This window comes from Epinephelus fuscoguttatus, linkage group LG5 (genome assembly GCF_011397635.1).
Source record: "Epinephelus fuscoguttatus linkage group LG5, E.fuscoguttatus.final_Chr_v1".
Classification (NCBI taxonomy): domain Eukaryota; kingdom Metazoa; phylum Chordata; class Actinopteri; order Perciformes; family Serranidae; genus Epinephelus; species Epinephelus fuscoguttatus.
In genome coordinates this window covers 1,971,378-1,996,609 of record NC_064756.1, presented here as the reverse complement: position 1 = coordinate 1,996,609, position 25,232 = coordinate 1,971,378, and the positions used below count along the sequence as shown (strand labels likewise).

General features: G+C 45.4%; 1 protein-coding gene across 1 annotated transcript in view; it reads left to right on the top strand.

Annotated features, from left to right (window-relative positions):
- Positions 1-3,760: 3,760 nt before the first annotated feature.
- Positions 3,761-25,232, top strand: part of LOC125889549 (fibroblast growth factor 12-like) — a 75,544-nt gene continuing 54,072 nt past the window's right edge. Inside the window, exon 1 of the mRNA XM_049577640.1 lies at positions 3,761-4,161. Within this exon, the coding sequence (XP_049433597.1) occupies positions 4,134-4,161 (28 nt within the window). The 5' untranslated portion in view covers positions 3,761-4,133. The remainder of the gene's footprint in view (positions 4,162-25,232) is intronic.

The window sequence follows — 25,232 nt, the reverse complement described above, 5'->3', positions numbered from 1 at the left end:
TGCTTCTGCTCGTGCTCCCTTCTTCCTGGTCATCATCAGAACTGTCGCCGTGCCAACCCCAAACCATCCATCAGCCTCCAAATATAAACACAACATATGCTGTGATGAAGACACACTGCAGTGTGTGGCGCTGTGAGGGAGGACACAACAACACGCTGCTGCCAACAGTGAAGGAAGCTCGTCTGTCTCCTCCTCCTCCTCCTCCTGCTGAGACACACACTGAGGACTCACCTGGACTGTCTCACCTGGTCAGATCAGTATGATGTAATGTTCCTCTGATCATCAGTGCTGAAAGTACTCAGATATTTTACCAAGTTAAAGTTCTCATGATGCAGAATAATATAAATTATTGGACAATATTTACTCAGATAAAGTATTAAATTGTACTCGAGTAAATGTACTTCCTCCCACAGCTTTTATTCTGAAGGTCTCAACAGTCTACCTGCTGTTGTGAATGCGCCTGGTCCTTGAATGCAACGTTAGGTTTCTGTGTGCTGTTTGTGGCGACAGAGTTGTGATGTGGGAGGATGGCTTCTCTGCTGCTGTAACAGACGTGTTGCTGACTGACAGTTTCCTGTCGTCAGGTCTCTGATGGACGAGGAACTCTCTTGAATCATCACAACAAAATATGAGAAATATCTGTGAGGTTCGACCTCAGCAAGCCGGCGCTTATATAACACAGATTACAACATTTGTTCAGGCCATATTTCACAACATATTAAATATAATCAAAACCAGGGCTGAAGGAATAACATTTGAATTGTGATTAATCACGCTGTGAAGTCTGTGTTAACGAGATGAAGAAAGTCTTACCAGAGTGTCCTGAAGTTTATTTTATGGTGTTGATTTTAGATTCATGTCTTTGCTGCACAGTGAGGTCTTCATACCTGCCGACATCAGGCTGTGAAAAAGAGCGGCATTTTCTGAGATAGGCCAACTGAAAACTGTCTTACCCTCAATAGGAATAAAAACGTGAAATCAAAACAACTTTTAATCAGTCTGAAGTTCATGGTCGCATTGAAATCAAAATAAAAAAACAAATGAACAAAAAAAGTGTAAAAAAAAAACTGTTAAAAACTAGCCTCATGTTTCCACTTCACTCCTAAAGGCCCTGATGCACCAAGCCGACGGTCGGCCGTCGACCAAAGTCGGGCCGTCGGTGAGCGTCTGTCGCCCTAGTTTTTGCAGTGTGTCCCGCACTGTCAGGAGCATGTTGAATCGGTGGCGGAGCCTGTCGGTGAGAGAGATCACTCCGATTGGCTGTTGAGGTTTTATTTCCTTGCCCCTGTAGCGAGTGAATCTGCCTGTAGTGAAACCGGGGCTAACCGGTGCTTCCTCCTCAGGCTCCACTTCACTCAGCTGCCCCACAGACCCGCTGCTTCTTCCCACTTTAACCTGAATAACAAACCGGAGCTAGCTGGGAGCGGCTAGTGAAGCGTTAGCCGCAGCATGACCGGAGGGGAAGCACAGCCAGTTAGCCTCCGCTAGTCTCTGAGCTAGCCCCGGCTCTCCGTTTGGATCCAACCGGAGCACCGAGCCCTGGTTTGTTATTCAGGTTAAAGTGGGAAGAAGCAGCGGGTTTATCGGGCAGCTGAGTGAAGTGGAGCCTGCGGAGGAAACACCGGGACCGTCTGGATGTAATAGTCCGCAAATTTCACAGGGTAGTGTTGTCTCAAACCAAACACGGCCGTTGTGCACTCACCGGAAATGACGACCGCAAATTAGCTAGTTAGCAAACTAGCATTAGCATTCGCGTTATTGTTTGTGGTACCAAATCATTACAGACTGCTAAATGAACCCAACAAACACACAGCTGGCTTATACCTGACAACAGTATAGTGGTGCTTAGTGCAAAAAACACATGTATTTGTACAATGCAGCAACGTTCATGGTTGCACAGTCCTCGGGCGCCATTTCCAGTTTGAAAAGTGGTCCCTTGCCTTCCGCTACGTAGCCAAGATGGCGACCATTGAGGGCGAGAAGTGTCCATAGTTCCACACTCAACTTCTTGACCGTTTTGAGTGCACCATCCAGGTACTCACAGTGCACTGCATTTTTCCATACTTTCAGTGTGAACGCACTTATGCACTCAAAATATTAAGTGTAAGTACAGAAGTACGCGATTTGAGACACAGCATTATTTTTACAGCACTGCAGCAGCGGGGAGCAGCAAAAAGGAGGCAGCTTGACTACAAGTACGGATGCATTGAAGGGACAAAATAGCAGCATTCAAATAATGCATTAAAAACAACAAGTTGTGCTTGGACTTTAATCGCATGGCAGTTAATGTGTTAACACTGACACCATAATAAATACACAGATATATCTTTGTCAGTAAAATGTTGTGTCTGAAATCACACGATAACTACGCACTTCCTGCGTGGTGCACTAAGTTCAACAGGGTCGTGTTGTAGCAGCCTCTTCTTCTTCTTCTTCTTCTTCTTCGTCGTCTTTTTAAACAGCACATTGCAAACGTACAGTGGAGCATTGTCACCAACATTTGACCTGTTGCCTCTATGTTGCTCGTCGCTTCTATCCGACAACAGTATTGGCACTTTGTGCAAAAAACATGTGTATAACGCAGTGTTCACTGTAGCCAGCTCAGGCTCCTTGTTGTCCCCTGCCATCATGTCAAAAGTTGGGACGTTTGGCGACTGTTGAGATTGAGAAGTGTCCGTCATTACACACTCAACTTTTGGACCATTTTGAGCACACCAGTAATGCACTGCATTTTCCCATACTGTGGAGCGTGAATGCACTTAGCGCACTGAAAATATGGAGTGTTTAGTACAGAGGTGTGAGATCTGAGACACACTGACACTTTCAGGGGCAAAATCCTGCTGGAGAAACAGCTACAGGTCTGTAAACACAACTGTTTTTGTTGTTTGCTGGTTTGGAACAGTGGCCTGCTGCTTGGCACACATCTCTCCACCTTCCCTCCACCTCCTGATGCTTGGTCATCCACATATGGCGTCCAAGGTACCCTGGGTGTGTTGGTTGTTGACGTTCTGGGACGCCGTGTCAACTTCAGCCTGTTACATGCATTGTCTGTTTTCAAAATACACTTCTGTTTTCACAGGAAATGTACAGTTTGATACAGTCTCTTTCAAAATAAAAGCACTACGTTGGTACAACACCGTCAGCAGATGTTTTTTTTCCTTCAGCAACACACGTGGTTGGGTTTAGGAAAAAAGAACAGTGTTTGGCTCTACAATCCTACAGGAAGTGAACACCGGTCTCCTGGGTGAAAGTCCGTGGTTGTTGGATATATTATATTATATTGTATTGTATTATATTATATTATATCAAATTAAATTAAATTATATTATATTATTTTATTTTATTTTATTTTACATTATGTTGTATTAAATTACATTAAATTAGATTATATTAGATTTAATTAAATTATATTATAGTATGTTATATTACTTTATATCATATGCAAATAAATATAAATAATATATAAAAATATATAAATATTTATTAAAATTAATTAGATTTTTTAAATTAGATATATTATATAATGATAAATTAAATTAAATTAAATTACATTAAATTGAAATGCGACACAGTTTTAAGAGCTTTAATTCAGTTTGTATTTAATATTTTAATAGAACATATCTTAATGTCACAGAGTGTTTTTACTGTGTTTTACTTTCCTCACACCATCATCATCATCTTCATCATCATCATCATGTCACCTTAAAAACTCCTCCGGCGGTGACGTCACGTGAGCTGCAGCAACACGGCGCGAGCAGAGAGAGAGAGAGAGAGCTAGAGAGGGAGCAGCAGCGCGCGGACACGGCACAGGTGAACGCACGAGCCTCATCGTCCGCAGGAGGAAGAAAAACAGCGAAGAAGAAGAAGAAGCAGAAGAAGGAGCCCCCGCTGAGAGGAGAACCACACCGCGGTCTGTGTCCCTCCTTCCTCCTTCTCCTCCTCCTCCTCCTCTTCCTCCTCTCCCGCCGGTATCGATCCGCCAGCGGCTGATTACCGATCAGATTTTCTCGGTGTGGCTCGACGCTTGTTGACTGATTGAAGGAAGGAAGGAAGGAAGGAAGGAAGGGAAGTGGATTTGTGACGAGGAAGAGGAGCAGCTCACCTCACCGAGCAGCACCGAGCAGCACCGGGAGATGGAGAGCAAAGAGAAGGCACCGGCAGGTAGGACGGAGAGGGTGGAGGGTGGAGATGGATGGGTGGAGGGAGTGATGCATGTTGGGTACAAGTGTACTGCGGTATCCTGCCTGCTGCTCACATCCTGAATGCAGCTGCACTGGAGCTTTGAGGTGTGGTTATTATGGGATGGGGTGCAGTGTGTGTGTGTGTGTGTGTGTGTGTGTGTGTGTTGTCAAGCAATCGGCTGAGAGACGCCTGATGCAGCAAAACACAGAGAGACAGACAGACAGACAGACAGACAGACAGGTGAGCTGAGGGAGAGACAGGTGGTGAGACGGACACACAGAGAGACAGGACGCTGCAGACACATCGAGGCGCTGAGACCGTCGAGAGACGAGGTGGGGACGGACGGATATGAGGGTGGAGGCGGGGGACAGGAAAGTTGACAAGTGGTCAAAGATCTGAGAGACGGACGTGAGCTCAGAGAGACGCAGGTGGTGAGACGGACTGAAGACAGACAGGATGTTGCAGGCAGACAGGAAGGAGCGAGACAGTGAGACTGTCAGGAGACAGATAGGGAGGAGACAACAAGATGGGGAAACTGACATGACACTTGGACGGCGGGGTGTGGACGGAGAGACACGAGGACAGGTAGAGAGACAGACAGGAGACAAGAGACACTGACTGAATGTGACCTCTGACCCCTGGGTGTGACCCGGGACAGTGAACGTCTCACTTTCTGCAGTTGTCTCTATTCAAAGGGAAACTTTGACAATTTTTAACCGGCTCTGTCATCGCAGTGTGTGCAGGTGGGACGTCTTTGGCTCCTCCTCGTCTGTCCCACGAGTGCCCACAAGTCCCCCGCCCGTCCGTTCCCGTCTGTCCCCGCCCGTCCCCCCCACTATCCCTCTGGGTTCATTTTGCAATAACAACCTTATCGCCCAACAACTCCCCTCAAACTGTAGCTGCTGCTGTCACAGAGGGACAGACAGGTGGAGGGTGAGACAGGTGGAGTGACAGACAGGTGTAGGGACAGACCACAGTTGGGTGCTTCTTCCTTTGTAGGGTGGGTCCATCCAAGTCAGGTCCTACAGAGGCTGCACAAGACTCCGCCCTCTTTCCAATCAGGTGACACGTGATGAACATGTTTACATGACATCAGAGGAAACCGATTTATTGTGTTCGTCCAATTAAACCTGGACTTTTACATGGATGGATGATGTCACAGGAAGCCAGTCTTACAAAGGAGGACCACACTTGCTTGTTTTGCTATGGAAGCTAACGTTAGCTAATGTGCTATAAAGTTAGCGTTGCAGAGAAATCCAATATTCCTCTTAATCCCTCCCCAGTTTCTGATGAGGCGGAATCCTTTCACTGCCAGGTTTGCTGTTGTGCACTGCCTGTAGACCAAAACAAAGTGTGTCATGTTTAGCTATTTTCCTGCTTTCCTGTTAGCGTTAGCACTACTCGGCTGCCACGCTAACGCTCTAACTCCAACTGAGCCAGGACGGTCTCACGGAGAAGAGCAGTGTTGCCAACTTAGCGACTTTGTCGCTTTAATTAGCGTCTTTTCAGACACCTCTAGTGACTCTTTTTTTAAAAAGCGACTAGCGACAAATCTAGTGACTTTTTCTGATGTTATTGAAGACTTCTGGAGACTCTGTTGTGAGAGCACGTATCGTTCTTATTCTTCTCAACGAGCAGCGGATGCTGCCGTGCCGTGGGCTCCCTCCCAGCTGCAGTCAGAGCAGCAGATGTTAACCCCTCCACGTCCAGACTGCAAGTGAATCGCGCATGCGCGGAACCACCGCTGGCTGATCCCGACCTGGTTTACAGTCAGGGCGGGATGTAAACGTTAAATTTTCTTTGTCTGATATAAATCACTGAAAGAAGGTTCATTTGTAGTTCTAAACATATTCAGGGTGTTTTTTACTCAGTTTTTGTCTCTCCCACGACGTTATTCCTCTCTCCTACAGCAGCCATTACAATTACATGCTTATGGACAATTATGCAAATTAGGCGATGACACCATTTAGCGACTTCTAGCGACTTTCAGGACAGCCAATAGCTACTTTTCTTACTGAGGAGTTGGCAACAGTGGAGAGGAGTTGGAACGTTAGCATGGCAGCCGACTAGTGCTAACGTCCCTACACTTCTCCGCCAGGCTCAGTGAGCCGGAGCCGAGAAGCGTGGGGACGTTAGCGTTAGCACTAGTCGGCTGCCATGCTAACGTTCCAACTCTTCTCTGTGCGGGCTCCTCCAGCTCACGGAGAAGAGAGGAATGTTAGCGTTAGCTCCGAGAGTTAGCACTAGAGCTACTACAGCTACTGGAGTAGCTTACAGCTATGGAGCGCTTCTGCCAGCTCTTCTAGTCACTGAGCCTCGCCTCCATCTCAGCAAATATATTGCATTTCAGTGTTTCCCACAGGACAGGAATCTATTCGTGGTGGTGTGGTCCTGGTGGGGGGGTGGGGGGGGGGTATTAAAAATATTTTTCAATACTCATCTGTGTGAAGAAGTGAACATCCAACGTCAGAGTTAATTACTAACGAGCAGAACCACACGGCCGGGCTCCACCGGCTGCAAACCTACGTCACGTCAGCGTAGCGTCGCGGCGTATTCATTTGGGCTCCACTGACTGCGTACGGAAGCGACACGTAGAGACGCCAGCGGGGTTGTTTACTGTTTGCCAAGCCGAGAGGCTGCATGTAGGCTGCATGAAATGTTAAAGCATTTTCCACCTAAGTTATTACATATATTTGAGTTATCTACAAGTTTACTGTACTGTTTGTCATCTACTCACTTTCAAATGTCCGCCACGGACATTTACACAATGTCACGGATAAACATGGATAAATGCATGAAAAAAAATCATCACATATCACCTCTGATAATGGTTTATTCATTTAAAAACACATTGTGCTCCTTTAGCACACTATTTCATATAGTTTTTATCTGCTGCAGGGTCGCGTAGGGGAGCATAGCGCGACAAAAATAGAAGAGCCGCATAAAATAGAGAGTTGTCGCGCGACAGACGGGGGTTGTCATGCTGCTCCCGTTGCCAGTGCAGCCGCTGTAATTGATTAACAGGGTGGCGAGCTGCTACGGGACTCGCGCTGCAGTTAACACTACTAACAGCGTGAGTTAATGTCTCTGCACATGTTGAGCTTCCAGCTATGTTAATACAGACACAGGCTAATAAAACAGCTAATATAACATGATGAGTTAGAGTTGTTCGGACCACTTTTGGACTTGTTTGCCCACATATTTGTACCGAGAGGTCTTCGGATCCGTTCTGCTACTACGTCTGCTTCTTGTTCTTCTTCTTCTGGTGGACCAGGTGCGTTAAGTGCGTCTTTACGATGCATACTGCCACCTATTGCACCGGAATTGTAACGACAAGCTACATTCACAGACACTGAGTCCCATTATAATGTGTTTATGAGCGAGGTCGAACACGTAGCGCCAAAAGCAGAGAAATCTATATGTGGCGGAGATAATTTATTCGTGGCGCACCGCCACAGATTAATGAATGTATGGGAAACACTGCATTTATTACAGGGACCATCATCATTGAAGTAGGCAGGGGAATAGCTAAACACAGCCGCCAGGCTGCCCGCCGGGCTACATTTTACATTGCTAATTGCAAATGTTAGCTGGGCTGCTGGGCTACTCACCTAACACAACCGTAACGGCTGACCCATTGCTGGGACCGAGCCGCTAATAACTCAAGCTCCGGACATTAACCCATGCTACGATTGTAACATTAAATTTAATTGAATCGACATAGCGACATGTGCCTAACGTTACTGTAACACTAATTAAAACAGACTTTTGACTTTATGTTGTACCTGTCCAGGAGAAGAAGAGCTAGCTCCGAGTCAGATTGTAGCCCCTTTAGCTCTCGCAGTGCTCTCCACCTTGGAAATGCAAGGCCAATGTTAATCCGAGTTCTGTCCCTTTCTTTATCCGACAACTTCTTCGCCAACAACCGTTGTTTCTTTAGAGGTAATGTCAGATCCTGGTCGTCTTCAGGTGGACGTTCCGCTCTCTGCCATTTCATTTCGAAAATAACCGCTGCCATTGCTCACTGGCTGTAGCCTTTTATAGGGAGGGAGGGCCAAGGGCTCCGAGAGGAAGAGGAGGAGGAAGAGGAGGAGGAGGAGGAGGGGGGGTTTCACATGAACGTACATGAACGTGCAGCCGGACCGGCTTGTAAACAATGGGCTGGAGATCAACACAGAGAGAGGGTGTGTGAGGTCATGCTATAGTCCAGATGAAATTACACCTCTAGTTCTTCACATAGCAATTTTTTAATTCCTTCAATCTAGAAATGATGAATTTCGCTTATTGCTCCTTTAACACACATAACCTTATTCATCCCTACAACAGGAAATACTTTTTCCCTAACCTGATATGAAGTGTGCGCTGCACATGTGAGCATTTTTGATGATGGCCTCCGTCCAGTCCTTTGGTCTTATCACATTTAACCATAGTTGTCTTTGTTTTTGTTGACGGGCAGTGGCGGCTGGTTTTGAGCCATGACTCCTTCTATTCTGGCTCCCAATAACACAACAAGACAAACACATTTTAACACTCCTATGGAGCCTACAGCCCGGTCAATAAATAGATTCCTCTCCCAGGCGTCCAATGACGCCTTGTTGATGTAACTGGACGAAGAATCTTGCCTTTATTGTACTTATTGTCAGAGGAGACAGTTTGTTTCATCGTCATAAAACGTTTGTTCAACCAACAGTAACTCTTCCATTGTTATTCCTTTAAAACTCATTCTGACTGATAATATAAATCCTGTAATACTGTGATACAGTGAAACTACAATATTTTCTGAGGTGGTTATCGTACAGTGAAAATGTCATGCCATTGCAACCTGATGGCTAAAATGCTTCCATACCTGAGCTTTTAAATCCTCTCGCACTCCACCCCCATTTTGTAGCAAAAACGCCTAAAATGACATACCCACATTAAAATGTCTGTAGCTTCTGAACCGCTCTGACTACATGCATGCATGAGGTCTTGCCAGAAAGAAAACTCCCTGCAGTTTCTTGTGAAAGTGTCAGAAACACTCTAGGTGATACAGAGACAGAGTAATGGGCCTCTGAAGTCAGTAAAAAGTTGAAGATTTTGCCTAAAATAAAATAAAAATGTGTTTCAGGAGGAATAACTGTCTGTGGCTTCATCTGAGCAGGTAAATGACACTGTGGGGCTGTAGGCACACTATCAATGAACACTTGTTTCATATTTGAAGAAGACTGCTCAAAGTATGACCATTCTACAGTGTTTTTACCATGAAAAGATCCAGGCGGAGCTCCAAATGACAAGTCGGTCACTCGGCTTCAAAACAGTACTATCAGTGATCAAACAACACTCAGCCAGCTTCAAACATTGTACCTTATTGAAATCAGGTGTGATTATGATAGCTGATGTTGTTTATGACACAGAAACACCATAAAATATCACCAAATAAAGCCATATGAAACGTGAAAGTTATGATCCCACTTTCTAGATGGTGTATCTCAGCCAAAAATAGTGGTAGGAGTGAGACTCTTACCTTTTATAAACCAGCTACGTCCCCGCTAACAGCTTCACATAAGATCGTGAGTAATCCTTTAACTTTTCCCGTCGAAAAACGGCATGACATGACTTGTCACCACTCATCGCAATTTTGGACTTTGTGTGTTTAGGCTGCTCTGGTGTGAAATACATAATAAATAAAAGAAAAACGATGTTATTTTTGAAAAGTCGAGAGCTTCTTGAATCCGGCAATACCAAACATCACATGGTTTGATGACGTAGTGCGCCTGGGAGATACCATTTAACAGAGGAGGGGGGGAGCGAGGACGTCGTCGGAGTTAGAGTAAACTGTCCAGGTGCTCTCATGGTTGAGTTCTGCCTCTTTCATCACATTGTTAATGAACATTTATATAATTGATTGTTGACATTTGTGAATCGATGTATTCCATCAGGGACGGGGCCTCATGTCCTGTTGTGTGGACGATGTGCGTTCTTGTCGTCTCTCATTTGGTCATCCAGTCACCTAACAACAATAAATTGACATGGACACTGAAGATACTGACATACATGTAACTGCATATTTCATCATCGGCGATGCCGTGAGTTTGCTCTTTAGCTCGCTCTGTCAGTCAGTTGGTCCATGGTGAAAAGGGGCGTGGACATGTGCACACACGTGGTTGCAGCTATTGTTAAAAGACTGACAAGAACTGTCGATGCGTCAGTGCCCTCGTCTTACAAGAGCCAGAGCAAACGTTCAAATGAGACCTTGTAGATTTAATACGACTGGTTTCTAAATCTAGGGACCGATGCATCGTGCCCAAAGGATTGTGGGTACTTTAAGAGCTGAGGATCCTTTAAATCCTCTGAACAAAGGATTGGATGTTGAAGCATCCTTGAAAAGCAGCTGTTTTAGGATCCTTCCTCAACTTTAATAATCACCCAGCTGATGATGATGATGCTGACAGACTGCCGCAGCTCAGCTGTGGGAGGAGGAGGACAGATGACAGACATCTCAAACCTCCAGAGTTCACCCATCAGATTTCAGTCCGTCCTAAAATGTTTTCTCTTGGATTGGTTTTCACTTTGCTGTTCTCAGATCAGGTATCTGATCCGCTGGAGACGCATGAAGTGACTCAGTGTTTCTGTAAATAACGGGCAGATTGGACTTTATATTTGTGGAGCTTCCTGTCGGCCTGTGAGAGGAGACTCTGCTGAAGTCAGTGAAACATCTGTGAGCTCTTTATTCTGAAGAGCCGAGCAGAGCGTGAGTCAGCTCCCGACATGAACACTGCGTGAAATCACCAGCACACTTTATACCTACTCAGCTGTGATATAATTAAAGGAAGAGTTCAGCGTTTTCTGTCAGACATTCCTGTAAATCCTCTGTGATTTAAGCAGAGACTTTTATCATGTCTCCTCACTGGCTACAGCGCAGGGCAGAGGCGTTATGTTGGCAGGTCGTCTGTCTGTCACATTCTTGTGGACATATCTCTCGCTACAGTTTGGGACAAATGTCCACTTGGAGTCAACGTTGAACTGATCAGTTTTTGGTGCTCATAGGTCAAAGGTCAAGGTCACTGCAACCTTGCTTCCATCTTATTCTCGTGCCTACAATATCTCAAGAACAGCTTGAGGGAATTTCTTCAAATTTGGCACAAACGTCCACTGGGACTGACAAATAAACTGATTAGAATTTAGTGGTCAAAGGTCAGTGTGACCTCACAAACATGTTTCTGTCCATAACTGAAGAATTCATTCACTAATTCTGACCAAACTTCACACAAATGTCTCACAGGATAAAATAATGAAGGTCAAAAGGTCAAAGGTCAGCTTGACTGTGACATCATCATGTTTTAACGTCATATCTCAGGAACAGAAGGGGAGACATTTGGTCAGAATCTGAATTGGTGACTCTAATCTTGAAACTGTGCTGATTGTATAGATCTTCTGTGTGTGAAGCATCCATGTTTTCACTGACATGGATGGAGACTGTCAGAGACACTGGACTGGTGGGCGGAGTCATACAACCACAGGGTGGACTGGTGGGCGGAGTCATACAACCACAGGGTGGACTGGTGGGAGGAGTCATACAACCACAGGGTGGTGATTCTAGTTTTGGTCGGTATAGGTTGTTACAGAGTTTTGTTCATATGGTATTTTATGGGAGTAAACATGGCTTCATGTACATGTCAGACACCTTCCCATGAAAAGAACTGCTTGGTGTTATAACAGGAAGTATCACGATCATCTTGGTGTAAAAACTGTGCACATCCTCTTTAGCTCAAAGACTTTTACCCTGGAAGTTTTAGATTTTTCTTTGCTTTATGTAATTTGTGTTTTTGCTGCATATGTGTTTATTTTAAATCGACATTTTCCAGCTGCATTTTTATTCATTTTCATACATAAATAACAGGAAATACTATCAAATGGTTTATGCAAATCAATCTGAATATTACTTGGAACAGCTATCTCATGACAATTACGAATCATTCATCTGATCTCACTCTGACAGAGAGCGCTCTGGTTTCATGGGACACCGTCCTATAAAATGGGTCTTTCCATGTTCTATCAGGAAGTATCGCGATCGTCTTATTTTACAGACTGTACTTGTTGCATGTCCGAATTTCCTTTTTAGCTCATGGACTTCCTGCGTGTGATTTTGAGTTTATTTGAAGTTGTTTTTTACATTTTCCAGACATATTTTTATGAATTTTCACGTACGATGTGATATTATCACGATACTTCAGTCATGATACAGTAATATAGTGATTTTAAAGATTTTTGTGGTATGCTGTACACATGGACACACAAATGCAAACGTGCTGACCCATCTGCAGTAGGGATGCACGATAATATTAGCACGTCATCGGTCTCAGCTTTAAATGGCCAACATGCTTTTTCTTATTTAGCACAATGACTGAATATCACATACATTGAAAGTGTTTCATGTCTCCATCTGCTGGTGGGCCGTTTACACTTCTGTGTGTCTTAAGGGCTTGTTAACGCCCAACTTTAGATACGGAGATGGACGGAGCCTTCTGTCCATACTCTGCATTCATTTCATCCGTATTTGTGCATGTTTTCTGTGCACCTGTGGATTCAGACGAAATGGAGCAGAACCACCTCAGATTGTGGAGTCCAAGTGAGATACAACCACAGGAGACGACAGAGACGTTTAGATAATAGCAGAACCGAACAAATCTGTAATATAGTGAACAGAATACTCCGTCCACATGTCTGGATGTAAAGGCCCTGACACACCAAGCCGACGGTCGGCCGTCGGTCAAAGTCGGGCCGTCGGTGAGCGTCTGTCATCCTAGTTTTTGCGGTGTGTCCCGCACTGTCAGCACTTCAGTGTTGGCAGCTTTTCAGCTGATTGAGCATGTTGAATCGGCGGCGGAGCTTGTCGGTGAGAGAGATCACTCTGATTGGCTGTTCAGGTTTTATTTCCTCGCCCCTGTAGCGAGTGAATCTGCCTGTAGTGAAACCGGGGCTAACCGGTGCTTCCTCCTCAGGCTCCACTTCACTCAGCTGCCCCACAGACCCGCTGCTTCTTCCCACTTTAACCTGAATAACAAACCGGAGCTAGCTGGGAGCGGCTAGCGGAGCGTTAGCCGCAGCATGACCGGAGGGCAGCACAGCCAGTTAGCCTCCGCTAGTCTCTGAGCTAGCCCCGGCTCTCCGTTTGGATCCAACCGGAGCACCGAGCCCTGGTTTGTTATTCAGGTTAAAGTGGGAAGAAGCAGCGGGTTTATCGGGCAGCTGAGTGAAGTGGAGCCTGCGGAGGAAACACCGGGACCGTCTGGATGTAATAGTCCGTGGAGGTGCTGCGGTGCTCGGCTGCACAGATAGGAAACCCCTCGGCTGACAGGATGTACCACTCTCTCACTCCGCTCTCTCTCACGCAGGCGCAGAACATACGTGCTACTTGGCCGTCGGATGTAGTCCGTGTAGTGTGTTCAAATGCAACTGACACAGGGCGACGTGAGGCGACGTAGACGACTCAACAGTTGGCTTTCGTCGCCGCTAGTTCTTTGATGTCGGTTTGGTGTGTTAGGGCCTTAACGGCCTCACAGACCATCGTCGTCTACAACACTGCCCCCGTTAAAAGGTTCAATATCACCACCTCCTCTACTGTCGCCTTGTTTGTTGTTGAGTGAAACCTTTGACTCCGCCCTCTGGTGCCATCTATTGGCTGTATCTATGACATCATCAAGGAGGCATGTAATTATAAAGGCAGTGTCATTTATCTTTGAAACAGACAAATCTATTTTTGTGGGAGAATAAATGAGACATTTTCTCATGAACTTTAGACGATATCTGTAGAATCAGGTTCAGACCTCGTTGAACACAACAGGAGATGATCCGTCTCACCCACTGGAAACACTCTGTTTAGTTGGTAGAGCGTGCAGGAGGCAGGACATGATTATACTGTGATCACATTGGTTGTTTGTACTTTAGTCATAGTCAACAACAATAGTCTCTCGTCGTCCCTTGAATTTGTCCGACCATTTTGGCCTCAGAAGCTCCTGAATCTCGTCATCTCTCCATTTTGACATTTTGGCTGCTTTCTTCCTGTAACTGAGTCGTCTTCATCCTCAGATGTTCGTTTACTTCCGGTGCTGTGTGAGCGTCATGACAGAAACGTCACCAAGTTGCCCACATCCTCCTGACGACGATCTGCTCTGTTCACACATGGGATCAGTCAGACGTTGAATGGACTCTTAAAGTCCACTTGAGCTTATGAGACGTTCTCATCTGCAGCTCTTCTGGCTGATGTCGAGACAAATTCAGTTCATGTGTGAAAGGGGCCTGAAATCAGCTGGTGTATGATTGACAGGAGTCAGGGCGGGACTACAGAGTTCAGTGTGTGTGTGTGTGTGTGTGTGTGTGTGTGTGTGTGTGTGTGTGTGTGTGTGTGTGAATGCAGGTGAAATGAGGTCAGGTACAGTTTCAGAATGTGTGTGTTTGTTTACAGACAGATCAGCTTGTCGTATTGATTCTGGGATCAGATCCACACCGTTCAGGACTGTAGTGACCCGAGAAACCTGACACACACACACACACACACATACACACACACACACAGTGTCCCAAAGGAGGTGTGTATTTCTTGTCGATTTCTGTTTGTGTTTCTGCTGATCAGCTGAGAAACACCCAAACACTGTGTGTGTGTTGCAGTTAGATAAACCAAATATTCAAACAGTTTAAATTGAAAGGTAACAGTGTGTAGTTTGTCTGTGGTCGGACTTCACCGTCAATTTGCTCCTCCGTCTGATTGATCAGTGAGATAAACTCATCAATAAAAATGGAGGGCAGCAGAACATGAGCTGATCAGATGATCAGGACAGAAGCAGCTCAGGTTCAGGTGTAAAGATTCAGGATCGAGTTGAAGTATTTTTAAACTTATTGTTCAGACTTTCCCAGAATACAACAGGTCACAGCAGGATATAAAACTCAAAACCATCTCTGATGACATCAAACTGAAAATACTCAGTATGGTTTGTTTGTCCTCGTCCCAGTGATCTGCACATCTGGGTGATGCTGTCGAGTGTGTGTTAGCTAGTTAGATGTGTTTCCATTCACACGGGGCTGTCTAACTTAATTTTGGACAGTGTGGTCTCGATCACAGAGTGAATGAAAGGATGTTAAAACAGTAACTGTGTGGAAGATGCATTTCCTCAACACGTCACGGTGTAAAGTCCAGTTCAGACCAAAGATTCACTACGAGACGAGATGACACAATCACCTACTGTCAACGCTCTGTTCTGTAACGCTGTAAAAAGCTGCTGGTTCACAGGAAGTGACCGCCATGAGACGGCGTATCATCTCTAGTCAACGACTCTCTGTGCTTCTGATCTGTAACGTTGACAGGAAGTGACCACCATGAGACGGCGTATCATCTCTAGTCAACGACTCTCTGCGCTTCTGATCTGTGACGTTGACAGGAAGTGACCACCATGAGACGGCGTATCATCTCTAGTCAACGACTCTCTGCGCTTCTGATCTGTAACGTTGACAGGAAGTGACCACCATGAGACGGCGTATCATCTCTAGTCAACGACTCTCTGCGCTTCTGATCTGTAACGTTGACAGGAAGTGACCACCATGAGACGGCGTATCATCTCTAGTCAACGACTCTCTGCGCTTCTGATCTGTAACGTTGACAGGAAGTGATCACCATGAGACGGCGTATCATCTCTAGTCAACAACTCTCTGCGCTTCTGATCTGTAACGCTGACAGGAAGTGTCCACCATGAGACGGCGTATCATCTCTAGTCAACAACTCTCTGCGCTTCTGATCTGTAACGTTGACAGGAAGTGATCGCCATGAGACGGCGTATCATCTCTAGTCAACAACTCTCTGTGCTTCTGATCTGTAACGCTGACAGGAAGTGACCACCATGAGACGGCGTATCATCTCTAGTCAACGACTCTCTGCGCTTCTGATCTGTAACGTTGACAGGAAGTGACCGCCATGAGACGGCGTATCATCTCTAGTCAACAACTCTCTGTGCTTCTGATCTGTAACGTTGACAGGAAGTGACCGCCATGAGACGGCGTATCATCTCTAGTCAGGTGACACCATCAGCCGGCTTGAGTCGAGCTCAGACCGGCCAGTTCACACCGCTGACACTTTTCTCTGCAACGTCCTAAAACTGTTTGCTCTCGTCGTGAATCTTTGATCTGACCTGACCTTTCGGAAGAAGTGATGTAACAGCCACTGTGTGACATCATCAGTTGGTATAAAGATGCTTCAGATGTTTCCATCAGGACTCAGTGTTACATAGTATGTGAAGAAAAATGAATATTCTTATTTGCTGATAACCTTGTGTGTGTGTGTGTGTGTGTGTGTGTGTGTGTGTGTGTGTGTGTGTGTGTCCGAAAATGAACTATGATTTAAGGCCACACGCACACACACTCCCCTCCTCCACTGTGTGGGAGATGAACATTAACAGCAGGAGATGCTGAGCTCAGCACAGTCAGGCTGATTAGTGTGTGTGTGTGTGTGTGTGTGTGTGTGTGTGTGTGTGCTGCTCCCTGTTTTATGACCTTTTGTTCTCAGTACTGGTTTCTCTGGTCTCCATCATTCCCAGCAGCCCCTCAGCTCTGATTCAGTTTCTCATCAGTATTATCAGTGATCGATGTATAACCTGCTCTGTGTGGACGATGACATCATCAAACAGCTGATGACATCATGTCTATTTAAAGCAGCGGGGCTTCAGTAGCAGCAGAATAAAGGGAGCAGATGGAGGCGGACGTCTCAGAGGAGACGGAGCAGGAAACTGCTGACGAGGAAAAATCACACGTAATCCTTTTAATGTGGAAGAAAAAGCTTCAGAGTTTCACTGTCAGGCGTTTAGCTTAAAACACGTGGAGCTGAATCAGCAGGGTTAATATTGATATCAGCTGATCGATAGAAAATTAATCAGCTGTTTTAATGATCAGTTAATTGTCTCAGTGTTTGTGTTTCCTCTCACAGGAAACTGAGTCCCTTAGTTTGGACCAATCAGGACGTGATGACGTGAACTCTCTACATTCTGACTTTTCTCTCAGTTTGATCGATCAGAGGATTGATTGATTGATTATTGGGAAGATAACTGTTAGTTGTGGCTCTAATTGAATTGCATCTTGGTTTAAACCCAGAGGAGCTGGTTGTCAGTCAGAGGCTCATCAGTTCAGCCTGTTGTCAGTCTGAAGGATCAACACAAAGTCGTTCCTTCTTAACGTTCACAACTCGGGCTCGGTCTGAAGTCATTGAATACTGGTGCTGGGGCAGTGACCTCAGCGTCAGACAATGATGATGAAAGCTGCGCCTTCACGTTGGCGTGATCCAAGGCTGGTCGCCATTGGTGTGTAACAGTGCGTGACGGACTCAGGGGGAAACACAGCCGGACAACAACGTCAGTTAAGAGGGTGAAAAGTCCAAGTTGGGTGTCGGGTTGCAGCAGTTTGAAGGTTTACCATGGTTTGAAAGTCGATGGTTATCATTCTGTGTACTCTGACTTACCTGTGGTACGAGATGGAAAATCTAACCTGCACATGTGCATTTAATTTCCTCCTCGACTGCCTGTCAGACTTTTACACAAACTTCCATTTAAGTGTTTCTGAAATCGTCTAAAACCGACGCTTCTTTTTTCATTTAGTGATGAACTCAGCGCTCCGTCTCTGCTGTGAATGATTCATTTAAAACTTTTATATTTCATCTAAATCACGTTATTTAATAAATCTCATCATGCGGCAGTGGACACATTAGAAAGTGTAAATGATGAGGTGTCTGTCTGATAAACTCAGGTGGAGACATTAATCCAAATAAATGACATATTAATCTAAATCCTGCCGAGCTCTGTGCCGCAGGTTTCATTGAAGAGGCCCCGCCCTCACTTCCAGCAAACTGTGTACTGTGCAAAGCATTGTGGGGATTTTATACCTGCGGAGGATCTACACATGGATCCTTCTAATCTCTCTGAAAGAAGGACTCAGTCCTCAGTGATATCCAGAAGGACCGTTGACATTGGAGCAGTCCTTCCTTCGGCAGGTCGATGATGTAACTTCCTTCAGATTTGGCCGTTTGAGGATCCTTCCTTGACTCTGAGAAACACCTCCTGTTCTTTGTTCCTAAACCCAACCTGTGTGTTTGTTGTTGAGTGTACACATTTGCAGTAGTAGTGCTTTTATTTTGAAAGAGGCTGTATGCAAACTGTACATTTCCTGTGAAAACAAAAGTGTATTTTGTTGTTAAGACTGTTTAAATCGATTTAAAATAAGACCCATAATAGCGAGAGCATTCTTTTTCTCTGTTATAGAGAGCTCAGGCTTCTGTCTCCCAGTCATCACATTCATATCTTACTTTGGGTGCTGTGCAAACTTGGTATTTTACCGTAATCACTCTTGTATTTCCACAAAATGGCTGCAGAGGACTGTTTTCCCATGATCCTGGATGTATATTGATCTAAAATAAAAACTGTAGTAGGTAGAGCACTCATTCTTCTGGCAGCAGAAAGCTCAGGCGTCTGTCTTTCATGTCATCATGTTGCCCGCTCGTCATTGCGCCACGTTACGTGTGGTGCAAAAACAAGTGTTATCGCCAGAGGAATCAATGACACAACACCTTTTCACTCTGCTCATAACAGTGAGTATATTTCAGAAACTAAATAACGCGCATAGTCTCAGGCTGCTGTCAGCCCTAGAGTGGTCTCCTCTGGTCTGAATCAGGGACTCATGTTGTTCCAAAGTTGTATAATTGCCTAGAGTTGGTTCGTGTTCTCACGGCAGCATTTACAAGAGGACCAGATCAAACGCCTTGTGTGAGAAAGCTGCTCTTGATTGGTCAGAATTTCCATGTGGGAAAAATCCAGGAAGTAAAGCAAACGTTGAAGAAGAGTACACTTGCAAGATAAATGTGACACTTTCTAATGTCACAATGGAGGGACAACTACGCAGGTTGATTTTAGCGCTGCTCATCGTGGACTATATTGCTGTCATTGTTCATTTTAGTCAAAGCATACAGTTTGAAAACGAGGCAAACGCGGCTCCAACTAGAAAACAATGTTTTGATGCATTGGATGTGCTGAATGTGCATATTAAGGCAGTACAGGAGGAGGTGCACATTAATAATCCTCCAGGACTGTAACATGCTCATGTTTAACCCAAACAATGTGTCATGTGACTGCAGTTGCTTCACATCCAGGTCGCAACACCTTCTCACCACAAACCAACCGCACCAGAGTTCCTTTGGAACCGGACTGAGACCACCTCTTCAAGAAGGTCTCGGTCCGGTTGCTTTGGTGTGTTCACACCTGCACAAAGGAAGTGAATGAATGATTCAGTCTGAGTGAAACTGATGAAGAACAACACAAACTGACTCAGACGCTCAACAGCTGATTGTGTTTATGAACAAACAACATACATGAGTTCTGATGGTCTGAACCTGTCCCCACCTGGAGCTGATTATAGGCAGATAATCACAGATTAAATCAGCATCATGACATCATCAGTCGGAGGAACAGCTGCTTGATTTCCTCCTCAGCGTTCAGGATGTTTAGTTTGAGTTCTAACTACTGTTTGTTTGTGTTTATGATGTTTATTATAAACATGATGTCATGTGATCTGCGTCCTGCTCGCACTGCATTACTGCATCAGCACGGAACAATCAATGCTAATGTGTTAGCATGTGGCTAATGGACTCGGTGATCGATCATGATGTTCATTTCCTCCTAATGTTCCGACCGGACACTCTGAAGAAAGAGGCGGCATGTTCCTTTAAGAGCATCGCCATGGAGATGGTGTGAGAGCGGAGAGAGAGAGAGAGAGAGAGAGAGTCAGCAGACCTTTCAATTATTTATGAGGCTCTTCTGCAAATGGTCTCTGCAACACACACACACACACACACACACACACACTCTCTCTCTCTCAGCTGTAGATGTGGCTTGATGAACAGTCTAATGTAATGCGGCTGTGTGGCTGCAGCAGATGAACAGGATGGATGTCTGAGTGCTGCAGCGCTGCATTAAAACTCCCATCAGCCCCGGCGTCACCTCCCTCTACACACTTCCTGCACTTTACCCCGCCAAAGTAAGAGTCCTCACCTGAAGCCTCTTACAGGAGCACTTTTTACACAGAGACGGCGCCACAGAGTCGATACGAAGTCCCGCCTTTATGCCACTGTTGCATTTTTACACAGAACCAAACGACAGCGGCGTCGTGTCGCTCCGGTGTGAGATTTTCTCAGGTCTTGTCAAATGCCTTCAGCTCTCAGCGCTCGCAGACACTGACAGATAACTGTCTGTGTTACATCTGGTGTATGAAATGTTTCACCATCCTACGACAGACGAGCCTCCAACTACCAAGCAGAATAGCAGTGTGCTGCTGATTCACCTCACACATTTACACTTGTGTCTCACACACACACACACACACACACACACACACACACACACACACACGCAGTCAGAGGGGTAACGATACAAATAATCGCTAACTGTAGCATCACATGACTAACAGTTATTAACAACTTTACCAACAGAGTGGAGCCTTTTTAAAGCTCAGTGTTGGATGTTAGCCGCTGTTGCTAATGAGCTCGTGCTAACACTCTGGAGACGGTCCTTCAGCGCTGTGTCTGACCTGTGGCGGGCGGTTGGAGATCAGACCCTTGGCGCCGTCCTGTTGTCTTCCTCATGAACTGTGAAAGACGTCCACACTGCGACATGTCTCACCCTCCTGACAGCTTCTTCTCTGTGTTTATTGGCGGCCCACAAACCAAGTTTAAGGTACATGTAGCAGAATAATGCATGATTATAAAAATGTCACATTAGTGGCCTGATACACACCGATCAGCCAACACATTCAAAACACTCACAGGTGCTCTGACATTTATGTGGACGCCACCTGACACGCTCCACCCACCTGAACACCAGTGCACCCCCCATTATGTCAGCAGCACTCCCCAGTAGCAGTGGCCTCCCAGCAGGACAGTGCACCATGCCACACCACGACAACTGCTCAGGAATGGACCGAGGATCGAGACAAAGACCTCAAGACGTCAACCTGGCCTCCAAAAGTCCCCAGTCTGATCAAACATGTGTGGGACGTGCTGGTACCCCACCTCACAACCCACAGGACTCAACATGTTGGTGCCCGACACCAAAGGACACCCTCCAGAGGTCATGTGTTCATGCCTTGACAGGTCAGAGCCAAGTCCGGTCCAAGGAGCACCCACCATGGATCGGGGTTGCCTCGGGGTACCAGCTCGTCCCACAAATGTTCATTGAGGTTGGGATCTGGGGTATTTGGAGGCAAAGTCGACACCTTGAGCTCTTCGTCCTGTTCCTCAGGTCATTCCTGAGCAGTTGTCGTGGTGTGGCATGGTGCACTGTCCTGCTGGGGGGTCACTACCATCAGCCAGTGCTGTTGCCATGAGGGGGGTTACTTTGTTCTGGTGGGTGGAGTGTGTCGAGTACCATCCACATGAATGCCAGGACCCAAGGTTTCCCAACAGAACACTGCACCGTAACGAGATGATCAATGTTATTCTCGTCACCTGTCAGTGGTTTTAATGTGTTGGCTGATCAGTGTACATCGTGCATCCCTAGTTTTAATCTAACAAACTGGAGGAAACAGACGTGACTTTGTTGTAGGAGTGAGGAAAATAATCCATTCAGAGATGCATCACAGTTTCCTCTTGACAGATTTCCTGCCTTGATGCAGTTAAAAAAAGTGATTGAAAAGTTAAAACCCAATTTTTGACATCGCAAATTACAACTTTATAGGCCTTTAAAATGTTTCAATAAGTCAGTTGTTGTTGGACAGACAAAACATCAATGAGAGGACATGTCCCTCCTCGTATGAAGAGCAGCTGAATGTATGATGAGCGCTGTCATTTCCCAGGTGGACTTGAACTCATCAGTCCCATGGTGTGTTTGTGGATTCTGTTTTTTCTGATCGACAGACATTTAAAGTTTATTTGTTGTTATCTTTGGTCGCTCTGTGGACGAGGACGCAGCTGAAAGCAGAGAGCAGCGACTTGACTCTTGAGCTTCTCGACTGATGAGTCAAATCACAGACGTGTAGGAGGGTGTGTGTGTGTGTGTGTGTGTGTGTGTGTGTGTGTGTGTGTGTGGGAGGGAGAGCAGCTCTATTAACACATTAACTTAATGACTTTAATTGATGTCGCCGCAGCTGTTCTCAACCTCTGACTGCATGTACATTTCAAATTCAGGCCTGTAGACGCTCTGCACACGCACACGCACACACACACACACACACACACACACACGAACAGGTGTTTCTCGTCTGTTTTTGAAAGCAATCACACTTAAGGGTTTAAAGGGTTAAATACTTACAAAAGGCGTCTGACAGCAGCACAGTAAAGGTTATGTCGCTCCAGGTTTCAAAGGGTTAAGGCAGCTGTGTCTGTGGGATCAGACTCTTTGCTGCACCTCAGTGCTCTGTACCTGCACCAGGAGGGCAGGGAGGTGGTGACAGAGTGGGTGTGTGACGTCCTGTCCTGTTGAGGAAATAATGAGCGCAGTGGCCCTGATGTTTAAGTCTGTCAGCTTGGTGTGGGGAGACCACTTATCCTGGCAGCAGTGTTGGTGATGTTTGGCTCTGTCAGTAACTGATGACGTGTTTAAGAAGCAGGTGGAACAGTGCCGTAGGACTGGCTGAATAATGCTCTGGACTGGTTATAAGGTACCAACAGCAGCGTTCCTTAGTGTCCCCATGTTTGGTCCCCCCTCTGTTGGGGTACCTAGCACACAGATCTGGTACTAAAAGGTGGAGCTAGAAACCCTGCAGTCTGATTGGTCAGTAGAGGACACTCACTCTGGTTTTATGTAACCTCTGTTCATACATCAGTAAACTACAACTATAAAATGAAAGAGAAAAAAATAACTTCATTCACTGGGCCGACTGCCGGCAACTTTTAAGGTGGAACGTTAACTTGTAATGTTACTCAATGCATGAGTTGATGACGTGAATCCATCAGCACACCTTAAATTTCACTGTGACAACTTTGACCATCACTTTAGTTTTTATATGACACACACTTTTAGTAATGACTTTAAAAATATAGATTCATTTGGAGCGGATTATGTGAAGGTCATATATTCTAATCCTCACTTCCTGTGGGCTACAGCAACACTAAACCCCTGAGCTTGCCTGAGAAGGACTAAATGCACAAAGCTGCTATTTTGAAATATCCCATGGAGAGAGACTCTCACTGCAGCCTGTTCTATTTTGTTGTGAAAATGTGGGCGTGCAGCCTCGTTCTGTGGACGATAAACCAGGTGCAGACTTCCATCTGTGTCACCGCTGATGAGGAAATACAGCGAGTGCTGGACAGAGCAGTGAGTGACAACAACCCCGCCCACATTTAAGAGGACTGTCTGAACACACCCAGGGTCTAGGTACCATGTCTGAAGGCTTACTGCTGGTTCCAAAGGGACTAACGGCTTTAGAGTCCATTCAGTTTTACACCCCTGATGGGAGGAGCATGTCAGAGTACTGTACATGTCATTTCCTGTTACCACTAAGAGGCACCATGGCTGTCACATAATGTTGACATGTAGATGTTATGAGGCCAGGGCTGCATCTCATGTCTATTAATTAATATAAAAATAGTGTTATTATGTGAGAAGTGTTGAAGTTAATAAAGTAGCAGAGGAGATCACCATGTTGCACCGCCATGTTTCTACAGTAGCCCAGAATGGACAAACCAAACTCTGGCTCCAGATAGGGACATTTGTGTTCTCATGTCAGACACTGCATTTAGAGTCCTCTCTGTGACGAGCAGCGTTGGTATAAACAGTGATTTTTATTCTTTAAATTCAGAGTGTTTCCTGGTGTAAATCAGCTGGTGTGGAGACCTCTGTGGATCATTCAGCTCCTCAACAATCAACACTGAAGGAATTCTAACCAGGAGACGTTTCAGCTGGTTGTAATCTGCAGTCCACAGCTAGACGCCACTAAACTCCCCTTAAATCTGACACAACCGACTTAAGAACCGACTGTGATCAGAATAAAATGCAAAGACAGGGATTTTATTAACATTTGAAAATAGGCACAACAGTTACACCTCAGAAACACTAGTGGGCTGTTTCTGTGAAGTGCTGTAAAGTTTAGTTGATTCAAAACACACATTAAACACACAACTCAGCTTCACTATAACTCGCAGCATTCACAGACAAACACTTGTCTTTATCTGGACACATTTTCCCCACAAATACAACATGCTGACATTATTAGCGCAATCCTATGGCATTTTACATTGTATAAATTAGCCTAGCTGCTAATGGACTTTTCCTCTGCTCATATGAAGCCAGGGCCAACAGCAACATTTAACAAAGGTAACGTTACAAACTCCATTACAGCTTACAAGGTTCACTGACAAAACAACTGTCTGATACTAAACACATTTTCCCCACAAATACAACATGCTAACGTTATTAGCACAAGCCTATGGCATTTTACATTGTATAAATTAGCCTAGCAGCTAGCAGAGATTTGCTCTGCTCATATTTCAGCCAGGATAAATCACACACAGTGTGTGGAGGCTTTATTGTCTTCACAATTTATTGTTGTTGTTGTTTATTGTTTCTTATCTGTGAAATTAAAGTAAATCAAAGCTTTGTTGTTTGACAGGAGGTCTGTGTCACTGTGACGTGGAGTTACACCTCTGGGGAGGTGCACGTCAGGCTACGGCTCTAAAAAGTGATGATGGAGAACTTGTGAGTGAGTGAGGGGTATATTGATTAGGGTTATTGATATAAACAGTGTCTCAATTTACATCTTGCTTAAAAATGTATGGATCTATATGGTACAGTTGTGATATGGCCCAGCCCTGCACTGTCTGGACCTTTAAGTCCTGTTATAGTAGAAATATACATTCCCCCCCAGCAGCAGTCAGAAATACTGAGCTCTACGCAGCACAGATAGAGAACTGTTTCTGGACTTCATGCAGAGTTTATGTTCTCATGTATTTTACAGTGTGTGTGTGTGTGTGTGTGTGTGTGTTTGCTGCAGTGCCTCTGGTTGTATATAACTCACTCCAAGCACATACATGCTGGTCCCAGTAATCCTATAAA